The sequence below is a fragment of the Thamnophis elegans genome, chromosome 2 (genome assembly GCF_009769535.1).
Source record: "Thamnophis elegans isolate rThaEle1 chromosome 2, rThaEle1.pri, whole genome shotgun sequence".
Taxonomy (NCBI): domain Eukaryota; kingdom Metazoa; phylum Chordata; class Lepidosauria; order Squamata; family Colubridae; genus Thamnophis; species Thamnophis elegans.
This window is the reverse complement of record NC_045542.1, coordinates 96104442-96119492: the sequence shown is the minus strand read 5'-3', so window position 1 is coordinate 96119492 and position 15051 is coordinate 96104442. Positions and strand designations below refer to the sequence as shown.

The following is a 15051-nucleotide window of genomic DNA, read 5'->3' as shown; positions in this document are numbered from 1 at the left end:
ACTAAGTACTAACTTCAGAAGTGGATGAAGCCAGGATCTGTTTTGGAGTTTTAAAGAGTAAAATAAATGATTTAAATATCAGCAAAAGTTAAAGCTTGGAGGTTAAAGCAAAGGTTTCTATTTAAACCTCCAAACACTAAAATGAAAGTCCTCATTTTTTAGAATCCATCCATTCTGGGTGAACTCCAGGGCTGCAAAAAAAAAAAAAAGATTTCGTTTGTTCGTTTGTTGTTCGTTCATTCATTCATTCATTCATTCATTTATTCATTCATTCATTCATTCATTCATATAAAAATGATATCACAATATTAAAACCATAAATGAGAACAAAGTTAAGAACAGAATTCAAAAGGTTGGTGTTAAAATATTAAAAGTTAAAGAGTTAACAAGGTAGAGAAAACATTGTCTCAACACCAACCCATCCGCAAGGTTGCATATAACTTTTCAACCCACATGCCAATTTTAACATATTTTCTGAAGGCCAGAAGAATGGGAGCCTGCTTCAGCAGAGAAGACTATCTTCCTGGATCTTGCCAATTGGAATTATTTAATCAATAGGATCCCTAAAATACCCCCACCCCCACCTGACCAGTTGGGATGGGACAGTTCCTCAGATAACCTAGGCCCATGGCATGAAGGGTTTTAAAGGTCTTAAAGGTCCACCACTTTGAACTGGATACAAATTGGCACCGAATACAGCTCACATAGCAGAGGTGTTACATGTGCAACCCAAGGCTACTCATGCCACCACATTCTGAATCAGTTGCAATATCTGGATAGTCTTCAAAGGTAGAACACATTGTAGTATTTGTACAAGAAATGACCAGTGTATGAGTGGCTGAAAGAAGGGTTTCTTCATCCAGGAAAGGGTGTAATGAAGTTAAACAAAGGCTCTCCAATTACAAGTGACTTTTGATCCTTGAGCAGGTGACATGAGTTCAGAATGCTCCCAGATTATTGGGTATTATCTGGGGCAATGCATACCCATGGATATAGAGGTGCCTTCAATCCATAGCCACTCCATCTTACCAAGATTCAATTGAAGCCTGTTGTTCCTCATAAAGAGATCCAGACAGCCACTAAGCACTATGAAAGGGCACCCATTGGGTCACTTAACTTGCCCAAGGTGAAATGTATCTGTGTGTCTTTCTTGCACTAGTGTGTGTGTGTGTGTGTGTGTATTTTAACTTTATGAATGTTGCTCACAGTTAGTGTTGTGAGATGGGCAGCTATATAAATCTATGTAAAGCAAGCAAGCTACCTACCTAGTAATGTAGTTTAAAACATTGTCTTAATCTGTTGTACTGTACACATTCAAGAACTGCTTTGATTTTTTTAATCTGATACCTTGGTTATGTGCATTTTCAATAATATAGATATGGCTATTAAAATGAAAAGAAATCAGGAATGCTTGGAATATACCTTGGATTGTTTTGTTTCTGGACGTGCGCTGAGTTTTTCCAAAATATTTCCCCTATAGTGTGCTTATTTTTTCTGAAATAATATGTTGAAATGTCTCTAATTCAATTATTCCCATCCCATTTGAACAAGTTTCCCAAGCTATGATATTTGAACAGGTTCTTTTAATTGCTGATACAAATGTCAATCATTCGGCTGCAAGATGAGAATGTGTCTTGAAATAGATGTTTCCTGTGCATAAGTCATTTAATCAACAATGAAAATGTTACTGGTACATCAATAGCCCTTTTTGATATGAAATATTGAAACAAGAAAGATAACCCTTGAAAGTCTGTTAAAAAGCAGAACATACATTCTGTCTATTCACAATTATGAAAATGATCATTCCATTGTATACATAATACTGTTATTTCTAAAGCATATTAAAAGGAATTCATCTAAAGTACAATTTTATTTTATTATTGTATGGAATGTTTTGGAATTTTTAAGGTACAGTTTTAAGTACACTGCATAAAGAATTTCTAAGCCTGACTGCACTCAAAGAAAGTTCTTCCTCAAGGGTTTAAATAGTAATTCATAAAATGGAAAGAATAATAAATATTGTGCCTTAACTCATGCATGAGCATAGACAGACAGTTTTTGTGCACCTGGGTATAATTTTAGTTAATTCACACAAGAGACAGGTTGAAAGTTTATTGTTTAGATAGGAGAAAATGGCTTAAATCTCATATTTGCAAAAATGATTGCATTACCTTAAATGAAAATGGTATTCTATTAGTTACTTCAATAAGCATTTCGTTTAGAAAAATATTTTAATAAAAAAACTTATCTGAACTTCCATACAACTTAAAATACGTAAGTGAGGGAAAGTACTTTCTTTGATTTAGATGTCTTTGGGAAGTATAATTACTGGCTTTTTACTCACCTATGTAAAATAATGTATTTTTATAAATGGATTTCTGGCCACTTTAATCCATTTTTTCCATTTCTTTAAAAAAAACATAAAAAGTAAGCACAGTCAATCAAAGAATTTTAAGGTTTATTTCCTCTTTAGAAATGATTGATAGCCATTTAGATTTACAAGCTGACAAGTTAAAGGGTGCTATTGGTATAATTATATACTATTCACAGTCTTTCAATTTAAATGTCCTTTTAAAATCATGAGATTATCATATCTGTATTTTGAAAAGTAGACCAGTCAGTTTGGGTTGGTACACAAATTGCTTCCATTAGCCTTGGGACCTATTTGAATTTAATACCTTCTTTAAAATCAGCACTACTTTCAATGTACTTTTGAAACTTAGGGTAATGGGAAAGCATTTTTATAGTATGTGTTAACTTTATTTTTAATGTATGGATGAATGTTACAAACACAAATAAAAGTGTTACTCAGTCTAAAAGATTTTTTTTTAATCATTATTTTTTATCTATGGAAAAACATTTATAGTAGGAACTGGGGGAAATGAAGGAACACTTTTAAGAATGGTGGAGTAGGTTGCCTGTCTCATTAAAAACAAGGAAAAACTTCCAAGAATCTATAAATGGATCCATTTATTCAACTGTATAAAGTAACAAGTTAATCCAGAATTTTACTAGAGTAATTGCAATGAGGATTCTGTTTTATTTATTTCTTTGAAAGATAGCAAGGTGTTGTTTTTTTTTGGATCTGGTTATTTACTTGTTTCCCAAGCAAGACACTTGCTTAATTGCAAATATTTCATTGAAATGTAAAACATTGTGGCACCTGATATTAAAACATCAAAAATAAACTCTGACTCAGAGTGGAGTTTATTGGATATTTCAATAATAGAGGTTACTGACTGAATAGCAATAGCACTTAGATTTATACAGCTCCATGGTGCTTTATAGCACTCTCTGAACAGTTTGCAGAATCAACATATTGCCCCCAACAATTTCGGTCCTCAGTTTTACAGACCTCTAAAGGATGGAAGGCTGAGTCAACCTTGACCCTTGATCAGGATTGAACTCCAAGCTGTGGGCATTCTAACCACTGCACCAGAAGGGCTCCTGAAACAGTCTGTGGATTCTGCTGTTGGAAACTGTCTGTTCTCCCTGCTTATCACAATACTAACCCTTTAGAACCATTTAGAATTCTTATCTAGAAATACACATAAGCAACCATAGAAATAGATAAAAGTTCATGAAATAAAATGTTATAATATAAAATGTCTAGTTAATTTTGTCCTCCAGAATTGTGATAGTTTCTAGAACTCAAGAATTTTTAGTGAACAATTCAGTTTTGCATAATTACTATTTTTCTTGTTCCAGCTTTGAATGAACCAACCATTGATTATGGCTTCCAAAGGTTACAGAAAGTCATCCCGAGGCATCCTGGTGATCCTGAGCGTTTACCAAAGGTCAGCAAAATGTAATGTATGTGTGAACATACATATGTATCTGTGTTTATGATTAAGTCTATGATGCATCAGGTTTTTTCAAATAACACTTCAGCACAATTATGTGTAGTCAACATCTACATTTGGAATACTACAGCACATGCTCTATATGAAGCTTGTTTATATTTGGTTCAGGTTTGTTGCATCCAGCTGTATTCTCGTTAAACACATCTGTGTTTAAAGAGATGTAACAGCTACCTTACTTACTGAGCCACATTCAAGAAAATATTGTTACATGTAAAGCACAAAATCATGTACACATGAAGGTAAGACTCAGCTCTTTAGCAATTAAACCATCAATACTGATAAGTAAAGGTAAATGTTTGCCTCACACATATGTGCTAGTTGTTCCTGACTCTTAAGGGGTAGTGTTCATCTCTGTTTCAAAGCTGAAGAGCCAGTGCTGTCTGAAGACATCTCTGTGGTCATGTGGCCGGCATGACTAAACCCCAAAGGCACACAGAATGCTGTTACCTTCCCACCAAAAGTGGTCCCTATTTTTCTACTTGCATTTTTACATGCTTTCAAACTGCTAGGTTAGCAGGAGTTAGGACAAGTAACGGGAACTCACTCTGTTATGCGGCTCTAGGGAGTCGAACTGATGAACTGTTGACCTTTCTGATCGACAAGCTCAGCATCTTAACCACTGAGATAGCAGGAAGATACAGAGTTACTTCTAACTGGTGTGGATGGTCAAGAGATTCTAGGTTTTCTATCGAGTGATTCCATTATCAAAAGCTCAAGCAAGCAAATAAACAAACTTAGTTTGTCATTTTACCAAATCAATCTTTAGTGCTGCTTCTTACATTACATAAACATTTGGAATACTACAGCCAGGTGCTGTATTTATGCCCATGCTCCTATTTATAACCTCGTTAACTAACATAAATGTTAATGGTAAATTAACTACAGTGATTCAATATCAATAATAAGTTTAATAAATACTTAATATTAAAATTAGCATTAAATGTTTTAGCATTAATGCTAAAAATAGCATCCTAAGGAATGTTGTTGACCAAGTACCCAATCCTGGTGTAGACTTCCTATATAGAGGGAAATATGAAGGAAACACAATGACATTTGATGAAACAAAGAAGGTGGATATTTATGAACTGGATTGTATCATGATTGTAGAAATGGTTTGGTAAAGGATGCTAGGAAATATTTTTTTTAAAAAATGAAATTGGTAAACATTAAAGCCAGAAAGATATGTCACTATACTCAGGCACTGAGGGTTTAAAAATATTTCACTCAATATTAGGTCTCAGTGTAATTTTTTTGTATACACCAAAATAAAACAATCATTTAGACAAGATTTTGCCAATAGGCAGTTTTCAGATAAACTGAATCTACAGTCTTTTTCGTAGAAATCTGGGAGTAACAGTGGAAATATTTTTAGAATGTTAAAGAGGGACTCATAGGTATCATGTAGCCAGTGGGCTAAAATTGATAATAAAAGCATGTTCATGGTTGTTCCATTATCATGAATACATAAGCAAATAAAGAAGCACATCTATTGCATTCCCATGCTGAACATACATTGAGAATTGGAATCGCACCTGAAATTCCAAACTCGTTTTAGAAAACAGAACACATTTTCAGTTTCTTCTCATTTGAAATGACGGTCTATTTCAGTTTTAAAATAATAACAGATGCTACTCAGCTAGCTTGTTAAATGGAATAATACTTTGATAGGATGTTTGAGTGCTTCATTTGAGAGTATGGGTTCAGAGAATGGTTAATTCTGCAAAAACTGAAGGTTGAATTTGTGCTTTTACGGGGTCAGTTAAAAACTTGACTGTCATTAGAAGTCTGTTGTACTCTTTCTGGAAGCTGGAACTTAAGTTGCCATATTCTTATCATTTGGTAGTCTGAGAGAGACCAATAATTATCGGAGAGATTCTACTCCAAAATGAACTAATACGGCACTTTCATTTGCTATTTGCTTGATTCGTCTTGTATAGTTGGGCACTTACAGTATATATAGCTTTTTTCCCCTCTATGGTGTTGGAAATAGCTTCCTTTGTAAAATGGGTCATCAGTATTTCTTTTATAGGGATATGACAAAAATTAAAATGCTATCAATTATCCACATGAGAAATTATACTAAAACCATGTGGGAGGAAATTATGTTGGTATTATGAAAAATCCAAATTCAGGGATAACTCTAAAATGGGATATCAAACTGGTGGCTCATGGGCTGGATACATAATGCACAGGCCACACTTACCCCAGCTGCTCAAATGGGGAAAAGGTCCAAAACTTCACGTGATGGCAACGTGACACTGCACGTTTGACACCTGTGCTCTAAAAGAGGATGTTTTGACAGCTGAAAGACACAGTCATATTAAAATTGGGCAAGAGGACTTCTTGAAGGTCAGCAGAAAAGGCTTTTTCTTAGTGCCTTAGAGTTTACTCAACAATTGATCACAGCAGATTGTGCAATTTAGAATCTATGGTTTAAAACTTTAGCATACAAAGGATAGAAAAAGCCATAAAGATCACTTTGCTCTTGGACCATGTTCCCTTAAAGCAAAAGAGCAAGAACAAGGATGCTGAGCATTGGTGCAATATGTAGTTGGTTGGTTAATGCTTAATACAAACAGTTTGACTTAGCTTGTAGCACAATTTCTATCTGCAAGGAATTAATATTGCCCAGCTGATAAAGTAGTCTTGTCATAAACAGCATATTAGAACAGTGATTTACAGGAGAGATAACACAGTGTTTGAAATTGGGTGATGAGGCATCTGGATAACATAAAATTAATAAGTCAAAAATAGGAAGGTGATATATTCAATGGACCCTTAACTAGAGTCTAGAAATCTGGAGAAGCTAAACATCTTCAAAGAAAAACCAGAAAGTCCAGTTGCTTCTTGAAAAAGCACCTTTGGGATAGAGTCTAGATTATTATTGCCTAGACTGTCTCAATATGGTTTTCCAGATTTCTAACCAGGGTCTTTTCAGTAGTTTGGTCGCAGGCATTGAAACATAGGATAAAAGGTCTTTGTCACAGAGAAATAGTTTTGACTGAATAACTTTGATTGAACTGACTAATTTAAAATATATATGTCATACCTCTAGATATGCACATACATACAACAAAATGATAAAATTCATGAAAAGATGCTAATCTCATAAAGATATTTTCTTCTTAACACAGTAGTTCCTTTGGAAATGTATATGCCAGAATTTTGAGGAAAGCAACAAAGACTGCATTTGTGTATTTTGTTCTGTGGAGCTGAAAATATCTAGTAAATTGATCCTGTGGGAGTAATAAATACACATTACTTTATCTTGTACTTCATGTCTTATACCCCTGAGCCTTGATAGAACAACACCACTTAATAGACTTTAAAAAAGAGTAATTACAGTCATTGGTTGTGTGATTTTTCAGCCCTTCCAGCCCTGCCTGACCTTCTAATTTAGCTTACCGTGTCTAACTAATGCATTTATATTCATCTTTTATGAAGCATGTGTAGTACAAAATTGACTTTGCAGCCTTTAGCAAGCTGTCTTACTAGTTGAATATCTGGTTAGTCCCATATTCTGAACTGGGCATTTGTACAGAGGAGTGAGCTGTAGGCTTTTTTTAAGGTTTTGGGGAGTGCCAATCAATTATTTCTTTTTATTTTTTGGAAATTCTTAAAGAATAGACTAGAATAGAATAGGATTTTTTTATTGGCCAAGTGTGATTGGACACACAAGGAATTTGTCTTCAGTGCATATGCTCTCAGTGTACATAAAGAAAAAATAAAATATTCATCAAGAATCATAAGATACAACATTTAGTGATAGTCATAGGATACTAATAAGCAATCAAATCATACTAGGAAACAAAAACAATATAAATTGTAAGGATACAAGCAACATGGTTATAGCAATAAGTGGGAAGAGATAAGTACTATAGTAAGGATGAGAAGAATAGTAATATAGTCTTAGTAGATAATTTGACAGTGCTGTGGGAATTAGTTGTTTAGCAGAGTGATGGCATTCACGAAAAAAAACCTGTCCTTGTGTCTTCTTGTTCTGGTGTGCAGAATTCTATAGCATTGCTTTGAGGGTAGAAGTTGAAACAATTTATGTCTAGGATGTGAGGGGTCTGCAGATATTTTCACAGCCCTCTTTTTGACTCATGCAGTGTACAGATCCTTAATGGAAGGCAGGTTGGTAGCAATTGTTTTTTTTTTCTGCAGTTCTAATTATCCGTTGAAATCTGTGTCTGTCTTGTTTGGATGCAGAGCGAAACCAGACAGTTATAGAGGTGCAGATGACAGACTCAATAATTCCTCTGCAGAACTGAATCAGCAGCTCTTTGGGCAGTTTGAGCTTTCTGGATTGGTACAGGAAGAACATTCTTTGTTGGGCTTTTTTGATGATGTTTTTTATGTTAGGTTTCCATTTTAAGTCTTGAGATATGATAGAACCTAGAAACTTGAAGGACTCTACTGTTGATACTGTGTTGTCTAGTATGTGTAATATATAATGTAAATTCTACTTTTCCATTTACCTTCTGAAAAGTGTTGTATATACCAAGATTATTTATAGCCAAGTGTAAATGCCAAAAGATGCAAGTATTTCTAAAAGGGTTATCTCAAACATTTTTTTCTTGTCAGAAATAGCTCAATGCCCAGACATTTCTTGTTCTCTTTTGAGAATGACAGTTGTATAAGGCCATCCCATGCTGATTTGCATGCAAGACTGACAGCTTAGGAGATGAATGATGCTGCAAAATGTTCAATATCATGCAATTTGTACATGCACATTTTAAAAAAATAGCTTAAGAGAAGGCTGGAGGAATTCCCTTCGGGAAGAACAACCCTGAGCTAGCCAACACACAAACCATGCTCTCTGCTGCGGACTTCCATAACTTTCTGTCCGGTTTACTTATCCACTGGAGCACAATTGTTTCTGTGCATTTCTTTTCCCACCATATGGTTATTTCATTACTATACACTAAGGGTCCATATGGGGAACTTGTGAAGTGAACTGTACTCATTTTTACTGCCAGATGAGCAGCAAGCTTAGCTTAAGTCATCTGCTGCTGCCTTTATGTTGTTATGGCAACAGAGCACCAATAAAAAATTCTAATCTACTGTAAGTGTCTCGGATCACAGTATTTTAAATGCGTGCCATAACTGTCCTCTAAAGTGAGAGTGCTTGTTCTCAAAGGGTTATTGCCAGTTCCAGCAGGTGGCAGTAAAGAAATCCCTCCCTCCTCCCCCTCCCACTTGCAGAGGTAACATAATTAGAAAGCAGCGGTCTCTTGCAGATGTGTTAATGTCTGTGCTGAATTTTTTTTGGAAAGCTGGCCAAGGTGTTGAAAAAGACTTTCAAAGCACACGGTTATTGAAAAAGACTTTCTTGGACTCCTGTGACTTGTTTAAGCAACACATTTGGATGCTTCTCTGTGCGTGCGTGTTTCCTTATTTTGAATGATTCCTTCAAGCACTGCGCTAATTAAGAGCACCTTAAAGCAATGGAAGTAGACAGCAACATCTTTAAATATGAATCATTTCCACCTCCACAGGCCACATGATATGTTGTATATCTCTGTCTCCCTGTCTACACTGAGAGTGAATGTTTGTAGTCTCCCTTCATCAGTTCACATTAGCCTCATGCTGAATATTTAAACACCAAACAATTTAAACACCCCATGAAGAGAGACACTTTCTGTCGGAATTGCAAAGGCTCATCCGATCATAATTTAGTAAATCAGCCATTCACTGGTTTACTTGTGCCAAGAGCTACTCAGCACTACTACGTGCCAGCAAGCATTGAAATCTGGTCTCCAGTCACATGCAGCCCTGTTTCTCATTGGAGAAATGAAACTGAAAATTTCCATCCTAACAAAGTATTCAGGCTTAGTTAGTCATTTATCCTAAAGGAAACAGAGTGGCACATTTAAGCAGGAGTCATAGTGCACTGCACAATGTATTCTAATTACAGTAATACTGTTTTAGCATTTTTATGGGTGTGCAACAAGCCATTTAGATATTACATTTGTAGCCTTTAATCTTTTGCAAATATCAATAATATGCAGTAGCTGAGGAATGACATGAAAGAGTAAATGGAACGTCTAAGATACAGCTCAATGCAAAAGATGCATTCCTTTGATAGCCAGTTTATACATGAAAAAGTATTTGAGAGTCTGGATGCTGCTTGGAGCATCCAACTATGTTAGCTCTTTAATCACTTTGAACATTGCTTGCCCGGTCTGCCTTTCTCATTACGAATCTAATACATTATAGCTTGCACATGTTAAATGCAAACTCTTTTTTTTCGCTATGTTATGCAACTGGAAGTAAAGTTTGCGCGCAAAAGGTTTGTAGTTTATCCCTGCAGTTGGAATACTTTCTGCTTGAAATTCTGAAACCAGTAGCCAGACAGATGTAGATAATAATGCTAAACCATTGAGGAGTGTTTCATATGTTGCCCTGCTTTCTGTTACATCTGCAGTCTGGATCCACTCCACTATCAATATAACTAAGTCCAGATCCAAACTGAAAATGCAGGGAAATGGAGGAATAGATTAAATGTTTACCATTGCTGTGTTTCCTGATAATTTTTTTTTACTAAGACTGTTTGTCTCAGCTGAGTATATGAAGGTCAGCCCTGCAGCTCTCCGTGCTCTTTGCAATGGTATTATGGAGATAACTGATCAACATGATCAGTAGTTATTATCATAGTCATATATACATCAGAAATACATATGGATAAAATTTGCAAATGAGGCATTGGACAGCTAGAACTGTCTGCTAATACATTCTTATAGCATACATTATTTTGGTTGCATAAATAAGGTTAGCAAGATGTTTAGACTGGATTTGGCATTTTTATCAACCTATTAAGTCTTTCTCAAGAGCCTAGGATAAGCAAAGCTGTTGTTTCATAGAGTTAAAGGTATCATCTCAGAATGTGAAGTGTCTCCCCCCCCCCAAAAAAAAGGCTTTTGCAGTTGACTGATAATGTTTTTGTCAATACCAATGGAGTACAAGTGGTGCTTGAGATGTTTTGAAATTGCACCCAAGGCACCTATTATTATATCTCCTTTGCTTTATTTTGCCACTGTTGTTCTACTTTTATTTGCAGCTCTTTATGTTTTGTAATTTTCACCAGTTCTTGGTCTTCCATTCCGCTGTTTCCAGATATTGCAATATGCTCTATCCAGAAATTTTTGTCTTTCTTATCTACAAGTATTAAATCTGGTGTGTTGGGTTGCAGATGCTTGCCTGTTTGAATTCTAAAGCACCAGAGACCTTCATTTTAATCATTATTTAAATCTATTTAAATTAATCTGTTGTCCAATTCCAGTGGACTCTGAAATCTTGTATGTTAGAAACTTTACTAAAATGTGGGAAGTGTGGAAATGGATTATGAAAGGTTTTATATTGTGATTCTATCTTTAGAACAAATTTTTCACCTACTTGAGCTAATAAATCTCCATTTAGTAGAATGAGTTAAGGGACTATACCAGTCTACATTTAGTAAACATTTACTACTGCTGTTTTATTGTCTTATCTCTGTAGTCAGTGATATACAAAATGCTCCAAATTCAAAACATTTTGATCACTAAATGTCTTGTTTTCAATCTCAGAACACCCCATTTTAAGCCTGGAATAACCAGCCTGATCATTCTGGAAATATTGTGAACTCAAAATAGCCCCTTTTAAAGTTGTAGAACTTCAAACAGTTTCAAAATTTGAAACACAGAGTAGTCAGAACAGCACTGGAACATTTTTCTTAAGATCAGGAGGGAAAGAAAACTTTTTAGGGGGGTCAAAATATGGTGTGGTAAAATATTTTGGTTTTGAAACTTTTACAGATAGTAAGCATCCCTCCTTATTACCTGATAGTTGTCACAACTTCAGTAATACCTGAGCAACATTAAATGAGACATGTTCTATGTACTATTTTGAGCCAAAACCTGGCTAAAATACAATGGACCCGAGGAACAAGAGTTTTGAAAGATGGAAGATACCTTAGAAGATTATGTTCAAAAGGCTGGTCTGTTTCTATATGTGTAGTGTCACTTTCTGTTTCTGTTTGACTTCAAGGGTCATTAATTTTTTTTTCTCCCAAAGAAAAAAATCAAGCATCTTTCTCTCACGCACATATAGTCTGCCTCAGCTCCTGACTGTTCCTGAGGTTATTTCTTTGTTATGAGAAGAAGCCCCATTGTTTTCTGTGTTTTCTACTTCCTGGTGTTTGAAGAACCATGTTTATTTATTTATAAGATAAGGGTTTATGCAATATCCACTAAAATTAGTAATTGCTAGGTCAAGTTCATAGGGCTTATCTGTGTTGTAAAGGGAATGCCATTCCTTCAGTAAGTTCCTCTCTAGTTCAGAAGGTCAAAGGAGATACTTTGCATGTTTGGGGAGTATTCAGTAGATCAAGCACACAAAGCCAGCTGCTTTGTAGAGGCTTACATGCATATTGATTTTTACAGTGTTTACCGATTACTCTCATGGACATCCTCAGTGAACTTCATTCTCAGTGAAGCTCTGGTTTTTTCACCATAACTGTAGCTTTAATCAGTATAGGACTCACAGAATCAAACGACAGTTCCCATAGATGTGATAAAATGCACATTTTCTTAGCAACCTATCTTGGTGCAACCGCATTTAATGGTCAGGAACAAAACCTACATTTTTTTTTCTCCCAGTATTCAATGAGAAGCTTAATCACCGTGAATTAATCACCATGAATTAATTTTAAGTAATCCTAATGTTAGTTATGACCATTTCTTCCTCATATGTAAGGTAACTATTTATTCTTTGGGATTTATAGCAATATCCTCAATCTGGCATCCTTTGCACAAATGGTGGCAAATATTTACTACTGGCTTAGCCTGTGTGTTTGTTTAATTATTTATTAAATTTATATGCCTCTCATTCCACAAATAAGGCAACTGGTTTACATGAGTCAATCATGAATGTGTTTTTCTAGTCACACTAATAGTGGTTCATTGTGTTGTTTATGAAATGGGACTTAGTTTTAGTAATTTCATAGGACATCCCTGTAGAGCACCAATGTTGCCTGTTTAAAGTAAAAATCAAAAGATACATAGTGTGTTTTTTTTAGATGAAATATGAGCGCTGCATAATTTATGGAACCCTGGAAGTGGACAGTAAAACAAAATCTTTGTTCTTGTTATGATGACATTTAGTAAAGTATGCAGGAAAGGTTTGCCTTTTTTTCTTCCTTAGGAAACAAAGAGGTTTACAGACTGTGTTACATTACAGATACAGGACATGGCATACTGTAATCTTGGTGATTGTTCATTTGTAAAATCTTGGTGGCTTGTTCATTTGTAAAATCACCATCTGAACTAATAGGTCTTGTATTCCTTATTTATGTATGTTTATCCCACTTCATTATTTTTAATAAACAACTCAAGGCAGCAAACAAACCTAATATTCCTCCCTGTTTCTGTTTTCCTCACAATAAAACCCTTTGAGGTGGCTTGGGTTGAGACATAGTGACTGGTCCAAAGTCACCGAATTGACTTTCATGCCTAAAGCAGGACTCAGAGTCTCCTGGCTTCTAGGCCAATATCTTGACCACTATTGACCTCATAGTTGGGATTCACGGGTGGTTCACGACAATGAAAAATTACACTCAATATATACATTTCAATTATCAGTGAAATACTTGTGCTATTTTATTTATTTGTTGAATTTGTACAGCTGCCCATCTCAAAAAAAAATACTCTGAACACCAAACAATTTTGATACCTATTAAACAAATTAAAAGCACAATACAAAAGGAGAATTAATAGTCCTTCAACAATATTAATTAGAACTAAAAGAAAATTCCCTGACATTTTATTAATAAAAAACCAAATATTTTAGTTCCCTAACTGTACCATCTTCTGGCTACAGTATGGAAACCTAGACTGCCTTCCAGGGAAAAAATGCATGTATTCTACCCTTACTGTAGTAATCATGGCATTTGGCCCTGGCTCACAGACCTTACCAAGTAATTTATTCAGCTGGTTCACAATCACTGCCAGCTGTTTGCACTTATTTATTTGAGAATAAAAAATAATGAAAATATACATAGTCAACAACTTTGTGATCCACTTGACATCTATTAGGTATTTGATAAAATGACATTAAAATACAATTTGAAACAATGAATGATTGTCTATTTATCTGTTTTCTGCCTACCTGCCTGTTTAATCATTGGTCTTTTCCTTTACCCCCTTACCCTAAGGTTTTTAACAAATGCTTGAAAGAGAATGCAATTAAGATTAAATGCAATGATAATTATCACAATTCTAGCCTTTGTTTGGGTTGATATCAGATATCTTATGCTCCTGATATTCCTGAAGAAATTTAATTCATCCGTTTATATAACTGTTTGAAACATCTGCTTAGAGAAATTTGCTTCAGCCAGATTTTTAGGGATGCATGTTCAAAAATTAATCACATCTTTCTCTTGCTGATAATAAGAAAGAAAGTTGATGAAGTGCTTTAACAACATAAGGCAGGGAGCACTCCAGTAAAATAGGTCTGCTTCAGCTGAAGCCTCTCAGTGCAATAAAATACTATTAAGTTCTTTGAACACAGAGTTATAAAACATAATTGTTATACATTTGGCATTTTATGTTCCCCTAGAAATTACCACTTGGTATCTAGATGTAAGCTGTGCTTTTTTTTTCATTTCAATTGGGTCTGAAGTGGACTTTACTGTAATGAGAATGCCCCTTCCAGAGACTTTTTAAAAATTATTCCTATGATAAAATGTAAGTGAGTGTATTCATTTGTAAGGGTTATAGTAGGAGAGGGATTTTTATCATTTTAATATAACATTCCCCCTCCCCTCTGCTTTTTTTTAACATTCCCAGCCTGGGAAAAATAGAACAAAGTACTACCAAAAATCAGAAACATCATCTTTTTCTTTTACTGTAAGTCCCATTAAGAGACAATAGTTAAATATCTCCAATAACTTTATTCTCTTTGGAGAGTTCTATCTTTCTTATGAAGGTTTTTTTTTTTTAAAAAAAAGCCTATATTCTATTCTTTCTTGTAAGATTAAGCACAATCTTAGGGGGCATATACCAAGTGTTGGTAAGTACTATATAACAATTTTTAAGTTCAGCTGATTATAACTTTTCATATGTAATATATCTGCCACATAAACCTCATAGTCATCTCTTGCATCTCTTTGACATGTGCTTGGGAAAGCCATGGAAGGTTCACTAGAAAG

General features: G+C 34.9%; 1 protein-coding gene across 2 annotated transcripts in view; it reads left to right on the top strand.

Moving 5' to 3' along the window:
• EBF1 (EBF transcription factor 1) overlaps positions 1-15051 on the top strand; it is a 348388-nt gene that overhangs the window by 312940 nt on the left and 20397 nt on the right. For both annotated transcript variants that reach the window (XM_032212355.1, XM_032212354.1), the window contains exon 11: positions 3709-3797. In XM_032212355.1, the coding sequence (XP_032068246.1) occupies positions 3709-3797 (89 nt within the window). The remainder of the gene's footprint in view (positions 1-3708; positions 3798-15051) is intronic.